This window comes from Heterocephalus glaber, unplaced genomic scaffold, assembly GCF_053883595.1.
Source record: "Heterocephalus glaber isolate CG9 unplaced genomic scaffold, H.glaber_assembly_v1.0 deba00000546, whole genome shotgun sequence".
NCBI lineage: Eukaryota > Metazoa > Chordata > Mammalia > Rodentia > Bathyergidae > Heterocephalus > Heterocephalus glaber.
The window spans coordinates 40,130,872-40,150,164 of record NW_028258147.1 but is presented as its reverse complement, the minus strand read 5'-3'; the positions used below and the strand labels follow the sequence as shown (position 1 = coordinate 40,150,164).

The 19,293-nt window shown below is 36.1% G+C and overlaps 1 protein-coding gene across 12 annotated transcripts in view; it reads left to right on the top strand.

Annotated features, from left to right (window-relative positions):
• The window catches only part of Kif27 (kinesin family member 27), a 145,432-nt gene that overhangs the window by 82,203 nt on the left and 43,936 nt on the right, over positions 1-19,293 (top strand). For 11 of the 12 annotated variants that reach the window (XM_087204771.1, XM_087204768.1, XM_087204767.1 and 8 more), the window contains 5 exons: positions 7,497-7,663; positions 8,174-8,271; positions 9,838-9,993; positions 12,915-13,120; positions 17,558-17,755. In XM_087204771.1, coding sequence (XP_087060897.1) covers positions 7,497-7,663; positions 8,174-8,271; positions 9,838-9,993; positions 12,915-13,120; positions 17,558-17,755 — 825 coding nt within the window. The remainder of the gene's footprint in view (positions 1-7,496; positions 7,664-8,173; positions 8,272-9,837; positions 9,994-12,914; positions 13,121-17,557; positions 17,756-19,293) is intronic. The other variant, XM_087204772.1, reaches the window with a different exon arrangement.

Below are 19,293 nucleotides of genomic sequence, written 5' to 3'. Positions count from 1 at the left end.
TTCCCTATTTACAAAGACTTTGTTTTCATTTTTTCCTTTTCTCATATTTACTTCTTTCTCTTCTCTCTTTTTCCCTACCCCTCACACTTCCCCTTCCCCTTTGGACCTTTTCTTCCTATTTCACATTATCTATTATACATTTTGAGAAACTAGAGACATTTATAGCTAAATGGATGCATACTGAGGCCATACTCTTCAGTGAAATAAATAGGACACACAAGTGTAAACACCAAACAGTTTCTCTAGTGTGAGGAACTGAAAGTGTAAATTAGGATCAAAATGTATAATAGATAATTTTTTCTTTTTTGTACCAGGGATCAAACTCAAGACTTTGCACTTGTGCCACTGAGCTAAATCCTCAGCCCATGGATTGTTCTTCTTTTTCTAGGATCTTGATGCGCATCATCAGGTTTTTTGGGCTTGCTGTATTTTTGTGACGCGAGCAATCACAGCTAAAAACCCCTCTTAGGACCACTTTCATTGTGCCCCATAGTTTTTGGTGTGTTGGACTGCCATTATCATTTGATTCTAGGAACTAATTTTCTACTTGATTCTTTCTGTGACTCATTGATTATTCAAGAGTGTATTGATGAATTTCCATGTGTTAACATAATTTCTGTGGTTTCTTTGGCCATTCATTTCTAGTTTCATTGCACTACGATATGTGATAATATGGATGGGATAGTTTTGAGTTTTTTGCCTGTACTTAAATATGCATTATAGGCTAAGGTAGGTATAGTCTAATGGAGAAAAGTCCCATGTGCTGCTGAGAAGAATGTGTATTCTGTTGTTGGGTGGAATGCTCTGTAGCTATCTATTAATTCCAGTTGTTCAAAGGTTTGGTTCAACTTTGATATTTCTTTGTTGGTATTTTTATCTAATTGACGTTTCTATTTCTGATAATGCAGTTTTGATGTTCCCCCACTATGATTGTGTTGATGTTTGTCTGATCTTTTGTGTTCAGTAGTGTTTATTTTATGAAATGGGTGTGTTGGCAATCAGTGAATATAGGTTTATAATCGTTATCTCTTCCTGATTTCCTTAAGCAAATGTAGAGACCTTCTTTGCCTCTTCTGATCAGTTTTGGCTTGAAGTATACTTTGTTTGAAAGTATTATAGCTATTCCTATTTATTTTCAGGTTCCTGATGCATGGAATATTGTTTTCCATCCTTTGATTTTTAGTCAATGAATTTTTTAAATCAAATATGTTTCTTATATACAGCATAGCATTGGATTTTATTCTTGATCCATTCTGCCAATCTCTGTCGTTTGATTGGTGAGTTCAGTCCATTCAGATTGAGTTATTACTGAAAGATATTGACTTATTCCTGTCGTTATATTATTTTACTGTTTCTGATTCCCTCTTTCTCCCCTTCTGCTTAACTGCTCTCTCTGCCTGATGTATTTATTCTGTTAGACTTTTGGGCATCTTTGGATTTATTTTCTGTTTTTTAGGATATCCTTGAGAATTTCTTGGTTTGGTGCTCATTGTCATGAATAGACCTTATTTTTCCATCAAGTTTGAGAGATAGTTTTGCAATATATATCAGTCTTGGTTAGAGGTTGTTTTCTTACAGGGCTTGAAACACTCACTCCAAGCTTCTCTGGCCTTTAAGGTTTATTTTGAGAAGTCTGCTATAATTCTAATGGATTTACCTTTATATGTGATTTGTTGCTTTTCTCTAACAGATTATAAGATTCAGTCTTTATGTTGGACTTTTGGGGTTTTGACTGTATGTTGTGGAGAGATTCTTTTGTGATCATGGCTTTTGGGATTCTATATGTCTCATTTACCTGTATGTTATAAATTCTTTCCCCATACTTGGAAAGTTTTTTGCTATGATTTCTGTAAATACAATTTTTATGCCATTTGTGCTATCTTCTGATTTATTGCTAATTCCAATTAATCTTAGATTAATCTTTTTTGTGTCTTCTAGCAGCTGTTGGATAAGAACTGTTCTCTTATTATTTTTATTTTTATTTTGTTTATTTTTTGGTACCAGGGATTGAACTTAGGGCCTTCCACTTTTGAGGCAGGCATGATGCCACTGAGCTAAATCCTTGGCCTCTCTTATTATTTTTAACATGTTTGTGATGGGGCCATAATTTGTGTCTCCGTGCTGGGCGGCTCTGATTTGAATTTGATTGTTCCTGCTGGCTTGAACCATTGGTGATACATGCATGACTGCCTCATTGAGCAGTTTGTACTGGTTCTTAGGGGGTCCTTGATAACAGTATTGCAAATGAAGGTGTTGATTCAGCAGCCTAAATATCAGCGTATTATAATTCCCTAAGGAAAATATTAATATGATATAAAAATTATAATACAGCTAATTTGTGGTACAGCAGTTGTAAATGCATTTTATAATACATTAGCAATGGGATACTTATAAGATTTCCGTGTTCAAGTTTAGAGAATTAATTATTAATAAAACATTCATAAATATAAGTAAAATTTTAATGAAATAAATTTGTTGATTATTGTTATAATTTTTAAATTGGTATGAATAGTATTAATTAGTATTTATTTTGGGGCAGTAATTATTCACTTGATCTTAGCCAAAAGGCCGAGAAGTGATGGGTAGTAATTATTCAGATTCAGGCAACTAAGTAAATTTGGTCCATTTATTGACTTTTTTAGTAAAAAGACTGATAGAGGTGCTTAGATCCACTTGTCCCACTGATGGTACAAGCTGCCCAATAGGAGACATCTTAACACGTTCCTGCTGGCTTGAACCACTGGTGGCACCACTGGTGGACAAATGGATCTAAGCACCTCTATCAGTCTTTTTACTCATGAAATTAGTATCTCAGGTATCTTTGAGTCATTTGTCACTGACATCAGCTTTATCTTCTAGTTCTGATACTGTGTCCTCACATTGTTGGCTAGTGCTGCTTATACCTTAAGTAGAATTTTTAATCTATTGGATTTCTGTTTGGTACCTTGTCATAGATTCTAATGCTTTGTGAAACTGCTTATTCATGTTTTATATCATTTTGTTTAGCTCAGCTAGCTTTTTATTTGTGTCATCTGTAAACTCACCTGTTATTTTCTAAGTCAGTTATCTGTTTAGTAACATCATCTTTGTGCTTGCTGATCACTTTATTGATCTGTTTTTTTATTTGTTTGTTTGTTTTTTGGTACCAGGGATTGAACCCGGGACCTTCCCCTTGTGAGGTAGGCGGTGAAACCACTGAGCTAAATCCCCAGCCCTGATCTGTTTTTTAAAGTCATAAAATTCAGCCTTTATTGATTTGTTTTTTATCTCCTCTTCTATCATTTTGAATAAGTGAACTTTGTGACTTTTGATTTTCTCCTTTCCAATGCCCCATTATCAGTCAGCTTTGGGGTTTTAGGAGCCATTTTGTTACCTTGTTTTCTTATGTTTCTGTTGTTCTTTGTTTTGTGCTGAGGTTTGCAGGTTGATTATAGTGGAAAGGCTTTGTTGCTATTATGGAGACCCCTTTAGTTAGTGTCTGCTTTTCTGTGGTGCACTCTGGGCATGGCTAACTATGGTTTTTTTTCTTTGTCTCAAGATCTAACCACCTTGGTTAATTTGGGGGTGGCTATAGTGTATTTGGCCCAACACCCAATTCTCTGGGAATGGACTGTAGTATTATTGCTTACACAAAGGCAATCCCAATATTGGCATACAGAAAAAAGCAATAGCAACAACTATGCCACCCTGGCAGTAGCAACAAAATCCGAAGTAACAATGACATCAAAGACAAACTGGATATTGACATACCCTAAAAACCAATTATATACCACCTTCAACCATAGAAAAGGGAGCTATAATTGTAGGATAAACATTAAGACAAACCAAATATTGACATACAGTAAATATCTACTATGTCTAACAACCATACCTCCACTAATAATAGGACAATATTCAGCAGTAATAGTATAGAGTTAACTATTATTAAAGCTTAATGGTTGTACTAGTAAAGATAGAAGGTATGGGGAACAGGAGAATTAAAAAAGTAAAATTTGAAAAATTAAGCAATGGAAGATGAGGAGAAAAAAGTGAGACAGAGTAGAAGTAAATTAATAGACTTAGCTAAAAGTAACAGAATGGAGCAAGCAAGTAAAAGAAGAAGAAAGAAAAGACAGAACAAAATAAAGGGAAAAAATGAAAAAAATAAGAGATTAAAAAATTGAAAAGGAAGAAAGGAAGAGAAAAGTGGAGAAAGAAACCTCAAACCCCAAAAAACCAATGAAGGGAAAAAAATGAGTCAAAAAAACATTCTCTCTGTTTTTTAATGGTTTCTTTGCATTTTTGGAAAATTTTTTTTTTCTTTCTTTTTTGGTACCAGGGATCGAACTCAGGTCCTTCGGCTTGCGAGGCAGGCAACAGAACCACTGAGCTAGATCCCCCTCCCTTTCTTTGCATTTTTAATGGCTTCTTTCTAGCGTCTGTAGTCTTGAAATCTAGCGAGTCAGGATTTCCTTAGGCTAGCTCTATTGTCTGTGGGTTTGTGAGGTACTCTTGGTCCAGAGTCCCCTCTGTCCATGTACCCGAGACAGAAAGCTCTCTAAGTTGAGCGTTTCCTTGCTCACTTTGGTAGATGGGGAAAACAGACCACTGATCTGTGCTAGATGTAGGCAGTGGGGCAGATTCAAGCAGACTGCTGGACTCCAGCTATCTCTGAAAGCCACATTAATGGGTCTTGCTTCTCACCATGGAGGATGAGGCCCCTTGTCCTTCCTACCCTGAACTTAAACTTTTCACAGGGTCTATATCTAGTTCACCCTCTCTCTGCAACTGTCTTTTGTGACTGTCTCACTCAGTCACTGTGGTAGGGTAACTCTGGGAACCCTGAAGTTCTGTGGCTCAGTCTTAAACCGTTCACCTCCTTCCCCAAATGGCTCCTTATTAAACCCTCTCAAATATGGGGGCGAGGGTCTGCACTGAATTTTTCCTTTGACTCTAGCCTGCCATGCAAAACAGATCACTTTTGGAAAACCCTATGCTGTTTTTGCAGTTTTCATGAGCCATGGGCCCTTCTTAGGGCTAGTGTTGCTGGCCTGATCTATTGTTTCTCCCTGGAGCTGTGACCTCCTAAGCTTACCTTCTCTCCCCAGGCCCTCGACATGATTAGGTTAGTTGCTGCCTCTGCTACTCTGTGCTGAGAGGAAACAATGCAAAGTGTGTCTGGAATTGTCCAGCAGCTGTGGCCAGGGTGCCAAATCTGTGAGCACAGAGTTGGCCATAGCTTCCTTCTGTTTTCATGTCATCTTTTTAAAATTTCACATATTAAAGGAAGACATGTGATACTTACCTGAATCTAGTTTATTTCACTTAACATGATTGATCTCCATTTCCATCTATTTCCCTACAAATGAAATGATTTCATTCTTCTTTACAGCTAGGTAATACTCCATTATCTACACACACCACATTTTCTTTATCCATTCATCTGTTTATGGGCACCTAGGCTGGTTCCATATCTTGGTTATTATGAATTGTGCCACAGTAAACATGGGCATGCAGGTATATCTATAGTATGGTGAATTTAATTCCTTCTGGTATATACTCAAGAGTGGAATAGCTGAGTCATATAGTAGTTCTATGTTCAGTTTTTTTTCAGAAACCTCTATACTGATTTCCATAGTGGCTGTACTAATTGTATTCCCACTAGCAGTGTAGAAGTGTTCCTTTCTCCCCCTCCCCCACCCCACATCTTTGCCAGCATTTATTGCTTTCTGTATTGATGACAGCCATTCTGACTGGCATGAGATGGAATCTCAATGGTTTTGATGCTCACTTCCCTAATGGCTAAAGATGTTGAATATTTTGTCATATACCTATTGCCCTTTTTTCTTTTATTTTGAGAAGTGTCTTTTTAATTCATTTGTCTGTTTCTTGATTAGGCTATTGGAAGTTTTTGGTGCTAAGTTTTTAAAGTTATCTATGTTCTAGATATCAATACTCAGTTGTAAGGGTAGCTGAAAAAGATTTTCTTCCATTCTGTAAGCTATCTCTTCACTCTGTTGGTTGTTTCCCTTGTAGGCAGAAACCTTTTAATTTGATGTAGTATCATTTATTGACTCCTGGTATTATTTCCTGTGTGGTTGGAGTGCTAGTCAGGAAGTCTTTGCCTGTGGCTATGTGCAAGTGTTTCCCCTATATATTCTTATAGAAGTTTCAAAGTTTCAGTTCCTATAGCTATGTCTTGATTTTTTTTTAACAGAGTGAGAAATAGGGATCTGGCTTTAATCTTCCACATATAGATACTCAATTTTCCCTGGGATCATTTTTTAGGAATGCTGTCTCTTCTTCTCCAGTGTATATTTTTGGGATTTTTGGCAAGAATCAGATAGCTGTAGTTGCATGGGTTTGTTTTTGTATCCTTCATTCTGTTGTATTGATCTATGGGTCTGTTTTTGTGCCATGCTATTTTTGTTACTGTGGCTTTGTGGTATAATTTGAAATTGGATGTTATGATACTTCCAGCCTTGCTCTTATTGCTTAAGGTTGCTTTGGCTATTCTTGGCCTTTTGTGTTTCCCTATGAATTTTAGAATTGTTTTTTATAGTTCTGTGAAGCATATCATTGGAATTTTGATGAGAATTGTATTGGATCTATAGATTGCTTTCAGTAATGTGGCCATTTTAACAGTATTCTGCTGATCCACGAACATAGGATGTCTTCATCTTCTAGTGTCTGCTTCAATTTATTTCTTCAGTGTTCTGTATTTTTCATTGTAGAGGTCTTTCACCTCCTTTTTTAGATTGATCTCTAGGTATTTTTTTGAAGCCATTATGAATGGAATTGGTTTCCTGATTTCTTTCTCAGATAGTTCATTCTTGTTATATAGAAAAACTTTTTTTTTGATACTGGGGATCAAACTCAGGACCTTGCCTTTGTGAAGCAGGTGCGGCACCACTGAGCTATATCCCCAGCCCAACTATTGACTTTTTTAAATGTTGATTTTGTATCCTGTGGTTTCTTAATATTATTTTCCATCAAGCTATCATTGAAGATATAAAAGCTGTATAGCTTTTGAAAGAAGTATGTGCCCATGAAGCACAATAGTATGGTGAAATTAATTTTGACTTTTTAATTGGAGTCATATTTTCATTGATTGGCTATTTTAAGAGTACCTAATAACCTCCTTGAAACATTTTGAATAATAGGAGAAAAATAGACACTTTAATCACTTATTGCCGGGTGTGGTGGCACACAGCTGTAATCCCAGCACTCAGGAGGCTAAGACAGGAGGATCTCTGAGTTCAAGGACAGCCTGAGCCACACAGTGAGCTCAAGCCTAAACTACACAGTGAGACTCTGTCTCAAAAAACCAAAAAAAGGGCTGGCGATTTAACTCAGTGGCATCATGCCTGCCTTGCAAGCGCAAGGTCCTGAGTTGAATCCCCAGTACTGGAAAAAAAATAAATACAAATAAAAAACCAGAAAAAGAAAAATAAGAATTTGAAAATAAAATAAAATAAAAATCACTTATCTTGTTGGGTGGGGGAATCACTTGCAAGGTCTACTCAAGTCCTCCTATATGCTCTGTGGATCAAGTATTTGCTGGATTTCGAACACGAAGTCAGATGTTGTTGGGTCACATAGAAGAACAAGATGAAGTCCTCCACTGCCAATTTTCTGATAAAAGTGATGATGAAGAATCAAGTCAAGAGAAACCCAGAATTAGGTATGTTAAATATAGTGTCATTTAATAAACATTATTATAATTAAATGATGCAATAAATACAGAAGATGCAGGTTTTTTTCATTGAAGTGTATCTTTTCTACTTAACAAAAAAGTGGGTAGTTCTTGTTAAATGTACTATCATATCATGATAGTACATATCATCAGTCTTACAAATGATAGTACATATCATCAGTCTTACAAATGAAAAGCAATTTTGCTTTCAGATTTTTTGTAGTTACTAGATTCTAATTTTGCAAGGGAATTTTTTGAATTTCCTGATTCTGCTGCCTCATTAGTAACAAACATGATCAATTTTCTACTGGATCCAACATTGGGAGGAGGCTCCTCCAATTTGAGGAATATTAGTAAAAGTCTGCTTATTTTATGTACTTAATTTTTTAGCATTATGATTACTTTTTGAAGAAAGTAATTTGAGGGTAGATTCAGAAACGTGAACAAACAAGTGAGTTTGATTCATACCTTTTCCTTTTTTTTTTTTTTTTAATGTAGAAGTCGCTCATGGGATAAAAAACCAGATTCTGTTTGTTCTCTTTTTGAGTTGAATGATACTCAGGATGAAACACAAAACTCAAATTTGGAGAATGAAGGTATGATTTAATGAATATAAGACACTTTAAAAAAATTTTTTTCAGTAGATAATTTAAGAAGCATCTAGGAATTCTCAGAACCTGAAGTTAGTAGGAATGCTTTCCTTCTTGGTATAACTTCCTGTATATTTTCTCTTCTACCTTTAGTTTTTCACTCCTTTATTCCTTGGTTTAAAAAAAAGTTTTTCTACAAATCAGTTCTGGCTAGAGCTATAGGCTGACTCTCAAAATAAGGATTTTTATATTCAGACCTGACTTGATATAAATGTTTGTACCTTTGTTAAAAGTACATTGTATATGATCTAGGTGTCTACTTGCCTCAGTGCTGGCACACATGCCTACCATTAGTGATATATTTTGCATTACAGTCTTAATTTTTCTATTGTGTGCTTTTCATGTTTTAGAATAAAATTGATGAGAATTTTTATGCATCAAAAGCATTTATGTTGCAGAAAATATAATAGTATAATATTATACTATATATAATATAGTATAATAGCAATCGTATATGTTAACTCATCTCTCTTGGTCCGTGAGTGGTCGATATACATTAAACAAAAGTAAAGTTGGGCCGGGGGTTTAGCTCAATGTTTCTACCACCTGCCTTGCAAGCGCAAGGTCCTGAGTTCAATCCCTGATACCAAAAAAAAAAAAAAGTAAGGTTATAGAGAATATAACATGATGAAAACAGCATCTTTTAAAAAGTTATCCATATAATACTTACCAAAATTTGACTGTGTGGTCAAGTAAAAGTAAAATAGTTTTAACAGTGTTGAAAGAGTAAAGGTAAGTGCTATGTGAGTAGCCGTCCTTGAGCCATTGGTGACTGGTCTGCAACCAGGAAGGAAACTTATGCCAGAATATAAACGGTTGCACTCATTCCTTCATTGAGAATGCCTTGCTATGAAAAAGTTAGCCTAAGGAAAAGTGTGCTTAGTGACACAGCTGATTTGGAGTAGAGGGCAGGACAGTAACTAACAGTGCTGGAACACAGGTTAGCAAGATAAAGATGGCATTCTCTGATGACAATAAAATTAGAACTTAACATAAAAAAATTCACACTTCTTCCCACCTGGAGATTTTATACATATCTCAAATAATGCCAGTTAAAGACAGTGACAAACTGTATACAAACCTGTGCGATGTGACAAAAGTGTGTACATGTGTGCATTTTTTTCCAGTATTGGCCTTCACACTGAGCTACATCTCCAGTACTTTTTATTTCGAGGCAGGTTCTCACTACAACACTACACTGCCCAGACTGGACTCAAAATTGTGATCCTCCTGCCTCAGCCTCTCAGTGTTGGGATTATAGGCATGCATCAGCCACCCTAGTTCTTTTTTTTCTTAATCTAAAAATATTTTAAGGAAATGAAAATATACTGTAAGCTAGAAGCCCAAACTCCCGAAAGTTGTGTACTTTTCCCTCTTTCCTTTCCTTCTTCTTTGTCCCTTCCTCTATCTCTAAATTAGTTTTATTCTACTTTTCTTTTTAAACTCTATTTCTGTTGAATATTTTATGAACAGATATTTTTGTTTCTTGGCTTTGTTTCTTTTATTTTAAAGATTTACAGATTGAATGTCTCCAGGAGAGTCAAGAGTTGAATTTACAAAAGTTTAAGAATTCAGAACTCATACTTAATAAAGTTAAACAAAGAATGAATGAACTTACAATTAACATCAAGATGAAGGAAGATCTGATTAAAGAACTAATAAAAACAGGTAATGGTATCCTGTGAGCCAGCTTATATGAGAAAGAAATGCTTCTAAAATTGCTTCTGATGTGACATCTACTTTAGTTTTTGAAGCTCAGCACTATCCTCTGTAACTTGGATTAGGTGTAACAAGCTGTGTTTTAGAGCAAAACATAGAGATTGATTATCCAAAAAACTCTATTATGCTGGGATTTAACCTACAAATTGTTCTAGCCCGTGTAAGTGCTGTGTTGTGCTGAAACTCTATGTCACTTCATTTCCCCTTTCCATTTTAAAAGTCATGTACTAGGCATCTAGGAATATATCCAAGATTTTTTTTTTTTTTTTTTTTGGTACTGGGGATTGAACTCAGGACCTTGTGCTTGCAAGGCAGGCGGTGGAACCACTGAGCTAAATCCCTGGCCCCTCCAAGATGTTTTTCTAAATTACTTTAAATTATTATTTTTCATTGACTTAGTTCATTTTAATTTTCATTTTAAACATTTTATTTTGTTTTTTTGTGGTTTTTTTGAGGCAGGGCCTTACAGTGAATCCAAATTGGCCTTAAATTCCTGATCCTCCTGCCTCAGTTTGCCATGTGCCACCACGTTTAGCTAAAATTTATATTTCAGATGTAGATAGTTTTTTCTCTAAGATATAAGGATTTCCTCTCCTAGGTGAGCCAGACGTTTAGCTTTTCTCCTTTGTCTCACATCCCAAATTAGGGAGATTCTCTCCCTATCCCTAGCTACATCAGTTTTGCCATAAAACACACAGCTCAGGCTTTGGACTTTTTTTTCCCTCGCAATATACAGTAAAGGATCAATCTTCATTACATCAAAATTCAAGAAAGAATAAGAGACACTAGCATTTGTTTTCTCCAGCTCCAACGCAAAACAACTCTGGCCTCATTTGTCGGAGCCAAAGAAAATACTGTTTCCCTTCTCTTCCAGCCCAAGGCTGTAATCACACTCAAATGACTCAGTTATGGTGAGAAGAAAGTTGCCTTCCCACTTCCTCCTCTTCCTACGAGTGTCGTTTCTAGCTGATGGTCGGCCTTTCTCAAGCTCTTCTGCCTCCCCAAAGCTTTCCCTCCCTTCCTAGTGATGTGTGTGCTGCACATCTCCCTAACTCCAGTTATCCCAGGTGTTTGGGTCTGACCACCCTTCCTCATGGGTAGGATGAAATGCTCCCTGACTCCAAAGCTTTAAATGGCTTCTCCACCCCACAACTGCAAGACAGTGCTTGTGGAACTTGGAAACATTTACCCCATAAAAAGAGAGGTTATCTCACCATAGATCTCACTGAATAAGCATGCATTTGTAGCCTGGTGTACCCTTCCTAGTTGCTTTAAAATAGAGGACACCTGAGCTTACACAAAGCTAATCTTCTTACTCCTCAGAACCAGGGATGGTTTGGAGCTTTCCTAGAGAGTCTCAGAGATGGTGCTTGACAAGAGGGCCAGTGCACACATGCTTTTTAAAGTCTTCTTACTGAAGATTTCTCCCAAATTGCAACCACTTTCGTCCGCAATAAGAAAGCATATATACTATGTTGCAATTCTAATACACTTTTTCATATCTTAATATTTCCAAAATCAGGGTATGTCTTAGAATTGGTAGGAGCTTAGCATTTTGCCATGGTGTAGTTGATGCTGAATTTTTCTTCTTAGTAGCTCATAAACTATTGGTCTGGTGAATAATTAATGAACAATTCAAGATTTGTTAAAACACATAGTAGTCATCTTACCTCACACATGCACTCCTTACCACTGAGCTATACCTCCAGTGCCAGTTGTGTGTATTTTATAGTTAAGAGTTTGAGATAAAGATAGTTCACAGTGCATTTAGTTCAGTAACTTCTTTTTATTAAAAATCACGGGATTTGCCATATAGCAGTATAACAAGTTGTGTAAGAGTATCATAGACTGTCCCTGGTGATATTCATCCCCTAAATGAGACTCCTATTTCCCACTGCCATGAGTTTGCCAGTCTAGTTCAGGAAGTTTCTTGTTCAAAATCAGTCAAAACCAAACCTTTAGTCAGTACCTTGGGTTAGAATGAAAAGAAACTAATTTAGTATGTTCTGTTTTTAGTGTGTTCTAAATATTCCTATAAAAGCATTTAAAACAGTCCATCTTTAGCAAACCAGTGTAATGAAAAAGACAGCCACCTCTATATTAAAAGATTCTTAAGGACCATAATAACCAGATACATTGTAGACTTTGTCTAGGTCCTGATTAAAATAAACCAGTTATAAAAGACATTGAGTCAGTTGAGGAAGTCTGAATACAAACTAGTGGGAATTAATATTGTTAGGTGTGATAATGACTTTTTCATTATATCCACATTTTGTATGGATGCTTATTGAAGTTTTAAAAAGTGAGAATAAAATATCAGATTTTTTTTTTATTTTTTTCAGATTATTTTTTAATATTTAAGCAAAGTAAACAAAGCTCATTGAAACAACTGATGAAATGTTCATAACTTTTTTTTTGTTCATAACTCTTTAAGCAGCAGTTGGGGTTGATTTTATTATTTCTTTATTTTTGATATGCTTAAAATTTTTCATAATAATTTAAAAATTTTTCTAATTCAAGAAGGTAGATGGTGGGTAGCAGGAAGCCAGAGTATACTAAGCAAGAAGATAAAGTCATTGCTAATATCCTGCTTAACTGGAGTTTGATGCCAGGAGAACGCAGTTGTAAATTCAGGGGATCGAAAATATCATTAAAAAACCTGAAAAGATAAACCGGGTGAGATGATGTAGTGGTGCCAGATGGGGACAGCTGTTAAAGGGCATGGTGGCGTGGTGTGTTTGGGGCAGCCGAAGTCTGCTGGGTTTAACGTTGTACCTTAAACAGTGACTCTGTCCAAGTGGACTTTTAGAGCAGAGCACTTCTATGTTTTTACATAATTTAAAATTGTTGTTATTGTTATTATGGTGAAGGTAATGATGCCAAGTCTGTGAGCAAACAGTATTCTCTGAAAGTAACAAGACTGGAGCATGAGGCAGAACAGGCAAAAGTCGAGGTAACTGAGACAGGAAGGAAGCTGGAGGAGCTGGAGAACAAAGACCTTTCTGATGGTGCAGTGAAGATAAAACTGCAGAAAGAATTCCGCAAAAAGATGGATGCTGCAAAGCTGAGAGTCCAGGTAACTTTAAAATGTACTTGCGAAAACTTTTTAAGCCTTCCTTTCTTAAATAAGAAATTCTTCCTTATTTAGGAATCCTTAAGGATTCTTGTAACAAGTCTGGAGAGGAGTGGGATTCAGTTTTAATTGAATGGCAAATTTTCTTTCCCAGTGAATGCACTGGCTGGTTTACATATTTTATAATCTGGATAGTATATTTCTTTATTCAAGAAGTATATTACTTTTGGGTTGGTGGGTAGCTCAGTGATATAGTGCTTGCCTAGCATGTGTGAGGCCCAGAGTTCAGTTCCCTGCACCACATACATACATACATGCAGACAGACAGACAAGGAGTATATTACTTCAGTCTTGATATCAAAAACTACATGGAGGGAAATAAGAATAATGATAACCATAGAAATAGTATCCTTTCCTGAGAGACAAAAGATTGAATCATGGTCAAACAATACACATAAACATCAGGTTTTATATATGTGGAACTTTGTAGACGCTGAACAAGTGGAGACTAGTTTGGACAGTTTTCTGAAACCCTAACTGATTGGTTTAAGAAAGATTAACAACAACATCACATCTTAGTACTTTCCTAATGCCTGAATTTAGCTATAACTTCAGAAGTAGCTGTAGTTAAAAATTCTCTTCTGGGGCGGAGATTTAGCTCAGTGATGCTGCTGCCTGCCTTGCAAGTGCAAGGTCCTGAGTTCAATCCCCAGTACCAAAAAAAATTCTCTTCTGCTGGGGATATGGCTTAGTGGTAGAGCACTTGCCTAGCATGCATGAGGTCCTAGGTTTGATCCCCAGCACTGAAAAACAAACAAACAACTAATCTGTGAGAAATATTTTGTTTCAGAGAGATTTTTTTGTGTAAGGAAGGTATTTCCACATATAGGGACAGCTTTGTTAATCTGATCATAATGAATTTTCTAGAATGGTTCCTCCTGTTCTTTTTCTCTCTTAATCCACTGCTTTTATATTGTAGAAACATATTTTTTCCATTACAGAAGAGGTGAATTGTAGGCAACATATTCAGGGCATTGTGATTTTGGGGTAGCTATGCTACCATTACTTGTTTTTCATCAAGACAAATGTCTATTCCACATCTCTAGGTTGCCAGGTCTTGTCACAGGTAGGGGATGCAGAGATGGCCAGGCCAAAGAATCCCTCCTCCTCCAATTTTCATTACCACCTCAAACATCTGCATATCTCCACCTTCCAATTTCCTTCACAACATATATTTTGATTTAGAAATTTACTTCTAGAGTCTTGGGATAAATTCTCTTTCATTTCCTGATCCTTTAAATTAGAGCTATAATGTCTAACAGAGTACTCGTTTTAACTGGACATTAGAATAACACAAAATTTGTTCTTTGTGTTTTTTATGAAATTTTATTTATAATTGCACAGGTTTATATCCTGATTTTAGTTCTGATTGCATTTCTTTTGTTTGTTTGTTTATTTTTGGTACCGGCGATCAAACTCAGGACCTTGTGCTTGCAATGCAGGTGCAATGCCATTGAGCTAAATCCCTGGCCCACTCATTCACAATTTATGTAGTGGTGGCGAAAATATCAGTTTTCAGTACTCTGACATGTGCCATTTAAAAATATTGAAAAGGCGGGTTTTTTTATTAGTATAGTACAGTTATTTTCATTTTTAAAACTTAATATATTTAAAATTTTAAAACTAAAATTTGCATTTTATTTTCATGTCTTTAGCTATATGTAGAGAGTTCTATGCAGTAGGAATAGTTTAGCACTCACAAAGGTACACTTTGAAGCATCTTGAATAAGTGCAAAAGACATTAGCAACCTTATCTGACTTTTAAATAAGTATATCAGTATGTACACTAATGTTTTCTATATTACTTGAAAAAGATTTTAAAATGTTGATATTGTCATTTTTGCTGCATTATTTCAATTTCTGTCAATGTTAAGTGGCAAAGTCAGTGTCCCAATTCCAGGTGTGGGAAACTTTGAAGGCCTGTGGACTACAAGACAGTGCTACCCATCTGCAGATTTTTTTTTTTTGGTACTGGGGATCAAACTCCGGACCTTGTGCTTGTGAGGCAGGTGGCAGAACCATTTTGAGCTAAATCCCCACCTCCCCATCTGCAGATTTGAATTCTTACCTGCTGTGAAATTAGGTCAATCAGCACACAGCTTCCTTCATCAAAATAGTCTTGCATGGTTGGGCATAGTGGTGCATGTCTGTAATCTCAGCACTCTGAGAGGTTAAGGCAGGACCAGGTTGAGGCAAGTTCAAGACCAGCCTGGGCAACAACTTATTGAGACCCTGTCTCAAAATTAAAAAATTAAAAAGGGCTGAGGATATAGCTCAGTACAGAGAGCCTGGGTTCAATGCCCTATACCAGGAAAAAGAAAGAAAAGAAAGAAGAAAGAGAGAGAAAAAGGAAGGAAAGAGAAAGAAAAGTCGTAAAGGCATGAAAACAATCTCAACTAAATCTAATAGTGCGCTTAGTAGTACAGACAACAGTTTGTAAACTGGCACCATGCAGACCCACAGACACTGTGAGTACTTAATTAAAATGAAACCTGCTATTTAACAGCCTATTGCTAAAATAAAGGGAAAAAGTAGTTGTTGTCTTCATAATTTACAAATAAGCTCTCCTTAAATTTTTATATGACCCAAGAAGTACTTAGTGCAATGCTAAGCCCATAATACAAGTTTAATATATGTTCATTTATTTGATCAAGATTAAATTGTAACACTCTGGTATTTTACCTCAATAGCACAAGCACTTTGAAAATGTTAGCAAAGTTTTAATATTACCTATAGACAATTTTAGTTAAATGTTAAAATAATATGATTACTCAGAGAAAGTGATATCAATCTGATTATCTTAATTCAGGGATTAATGATTTAGGCTACAGCTGGATATAAATACAAAAGCACAGTGGAATACTGTACAGCCTAGAAAGAATAAATCTTAGACATCTAAGATAAGTTAAATAGAGAGCTGGGCATGGTGGTGAACACCTGTAATCCCAGCACTTGGGAGGGTGAGGCAGGAGGATCACTGTGAGTTTGAGGCCTACCTGGGCTACATAGCAAGACCCTGTCTCAAAAAAAAAAAGAGAGAAGGAGTGAGAGAAAGAGAGAGATGGAGCGTAACCTAAGTAAAATATACATGAAGCTAGAGGTCCCATTTGACCCAGCTATTCCCCTGCTGGGTATCTTCCCCAAAGAATTAAAAGATCATACCACAGAGATATATGCCCACCCATGTTTATAGCAGCACAGTTTGTAATAACTAAAGCTTGGAAACAGCCCAAGTGCCCATCAACTGGAAACTGGATCAAGAAAATGTGGGGTTTAAAAAATAAAATGAAATACTACTCAGCCATAAAGAATGAGAAATTAGAGACATTTGTAGCTAAATGGATGCACACTGAGGCCATACTCTTCAGTGAAATAAATAGGACACACATGTAAATACTGAATAGTTTCTCTGGTATGAGAAACTGAAAGTGTAAATAAGGATTAAAATGAATAATTGATAATGTGAAATAGGAAGAAAAGGTCTAAAGGGGTAGGGGAAATGGGAGGGGTAGGGGAAATGGGAGGGGTAGGGGAAAGGAAAAAAGGGAAAGGAAAAAATATGAGATAAGGAATAAATGGAAACAAAGCCTTTAAATAGGGAAGGGTGGAGGGGTTGAAGGGAGGGCAGGGGAAGGGGGAAAAATAAGAACCAAGATCCATCATGTAAAGGCACAAGTTCCTTTGATGAATGTAAATGTATTGTATACCTAAAATGTACCAATAAAAGAATTTAAAAGAAAAAAATATACATGAAGCTGTTTTCATGCGTGTATATATATAAATTATTTCTGGAAGACTATTTAATCAATTAGTAATTTTGTGTCAGGGAGCAGGACAGGTAGATAAGGGATTGGGACAAAAAAATTCAGTCTGGTACTGTTTTAAATTTTTCCATGTACATATATTTTAAAAATTAAAATTATTAATAAGAAAATAGAGCAGTCTGTTTTGCTGTGGTTGTCAGCATTAGGAAATCTTTTGGGAGGGCAATACCAGGATCAAACTCAGGATCTTGCACTTGTCAGGCAAGCATGGCACCAGAGAGCAAAATCCCTGGCCCTTGCATTAGGAAATCTTATTCTTTAGTTGTTTACGTATCTGATGAAAATTATGTTTTCCTCATCTGCAAAATTAGAAATGTTGAAGAGTAAACAGTTGCTTGTGAACCTATCAAAAATAAATGAAAATGGGCCGGGGATTTAGCTCAGTGGCACTGGATCTGCCTTGCAAGTGCAAGGTCCTCAGTTTGATCCCCAGTATCAAAATAAACAAATGAAAAAATGAAAATGGGAAAATGGCTCCCCTGAATGGGAAGGTGCAGTTTAGTTGGGGAATGTAAGAGATGCACATTTTCATTTTGAAATATCTGTATGCTCTCAGATCTTACAGAAGAAGCAACAGGATAGTAAGAAATTGGCATCACTGTCGATCCAAAAGGAGAAACGTGCTAATGAACTAGAGCAAAATGTAGATCATTTGAAGTATCAAAAGGTACAGCTGCAAAAGAGACTTCGAGAAGAAAATGATAAAAGGAGACAACTGAATGCAGAAATTAAGCAGGATCAGCAAAAAATCAAAGTAATATTGCCGTACATTCCTGCTAAGTATAACGTGAAGTGTCAAATGGCTCAGAACTAACAGAGCCGGGGTCTTGATTCTGTTGTGAAGTATCTGTCCTTGACCTGTTTGTCCTTCATTGCTGTCCTTACTCACTTTAAAGCTTTGTTCATCTACATAGTACAGTAAAACCTATTTATTGAATTTTGAGTACTGTCTTGAAGGCTTTGACTTCACAAAAGAAAGTACAGTGATAAAATTTCTCCTAGCAGAATATTAGCTGTAGCTGATGCTGGCCACAACATAATTTTATAAAGCTGACTTTTTTTTTTTTTTTAAAGCTGACTTCTAAATGACGTTTGAATAGGAATTCCTGTTTTCAGAGTGCTGTGACTTGCATTGTCCATGTGGCTACATGGAAAAAAGTACCAGGTGAAATGGAACCATTTCATTCCTAGTGAGCGGAAGAGAGTCTGCCCACAATTACATAGCATATATCACTCTGGGGAGGAGCAAGTAACAGCAGCCTGGGCTCTGGAGCTGGACCAGTGTGAGTTCAAATCCTAGCTCTCATAGACGATGGCTGTGATTTGTTGAGAAAATCACTCTCTTCTGACTGTTCCTTCTTCCCTCCAGTGGCCTCAGTCATGCATGTCTCACTGGGCCTCTCTGAAGTAGATGATGATGATCGTAACAAACACTGATCTAGTGCTGTTTGCTAAGCTCTGTTCTGTTCAGACAATCAAAAGATCCCAGGGCCTAGAACACAATTGGAGACTTACTAGAAATTTTTTTTTTTAAGTAAGACTTTGTTTTTTTAGAGCAGTTTTAGGTTCACAGAAAAATTGAAAGGAAGCTACCCACTCTCTCCACACATCACAGCCTCCCCCACTAGAGGCACCCCCCCAGGTTTGCTAGATTTTAAACATTGGATATCACCCACTTTTAGACTGTAAAAAATAAAAATCACAGAATTTAGTTGTGGGAGGAATCTTAAAGAGCATTTACTAATTTTTTAAAAACAACGTCTCTACAATTCACCCATTTATTTTTTATTTTAATGTATTACAAGTAGATATTAGTAAAGAAAATAAAAGCCATTCTATGAAAAAATAATTTTTCATAACAAAAATTATTAGAAAATAACCATGGTAAATACACTGTGTATCATGATCTTAAAAGAAGATATTTTCATTTGCTAATTTATCCCTCAGCTCATTTCCTAATAATACTATACCTTTAATTCACCCATTTGAAGTGAATAATTTGGTAGGTTTTTGATATATCACATTATTAAATTTTGTAAGCTGTGGTAATATATATACAACGTACAGTTTATCACTTCAGCCACTTTAAATGTACAATTTAGTGGCATTAATTACATTCATAATGTTGTACAACCATCCCCCCTGTTTCCAAAACCTTTTCATCATCCCAAAGAGAATCTCAAACCAGATCAGTAATTTCCTATTCTTCCTATCCTCCAGTCCCTGATAACCTCTAATCTATTTTCTGTGCCTATGAATTTACTTTCTCTAGATAAGTCATGTAAGTGGAAT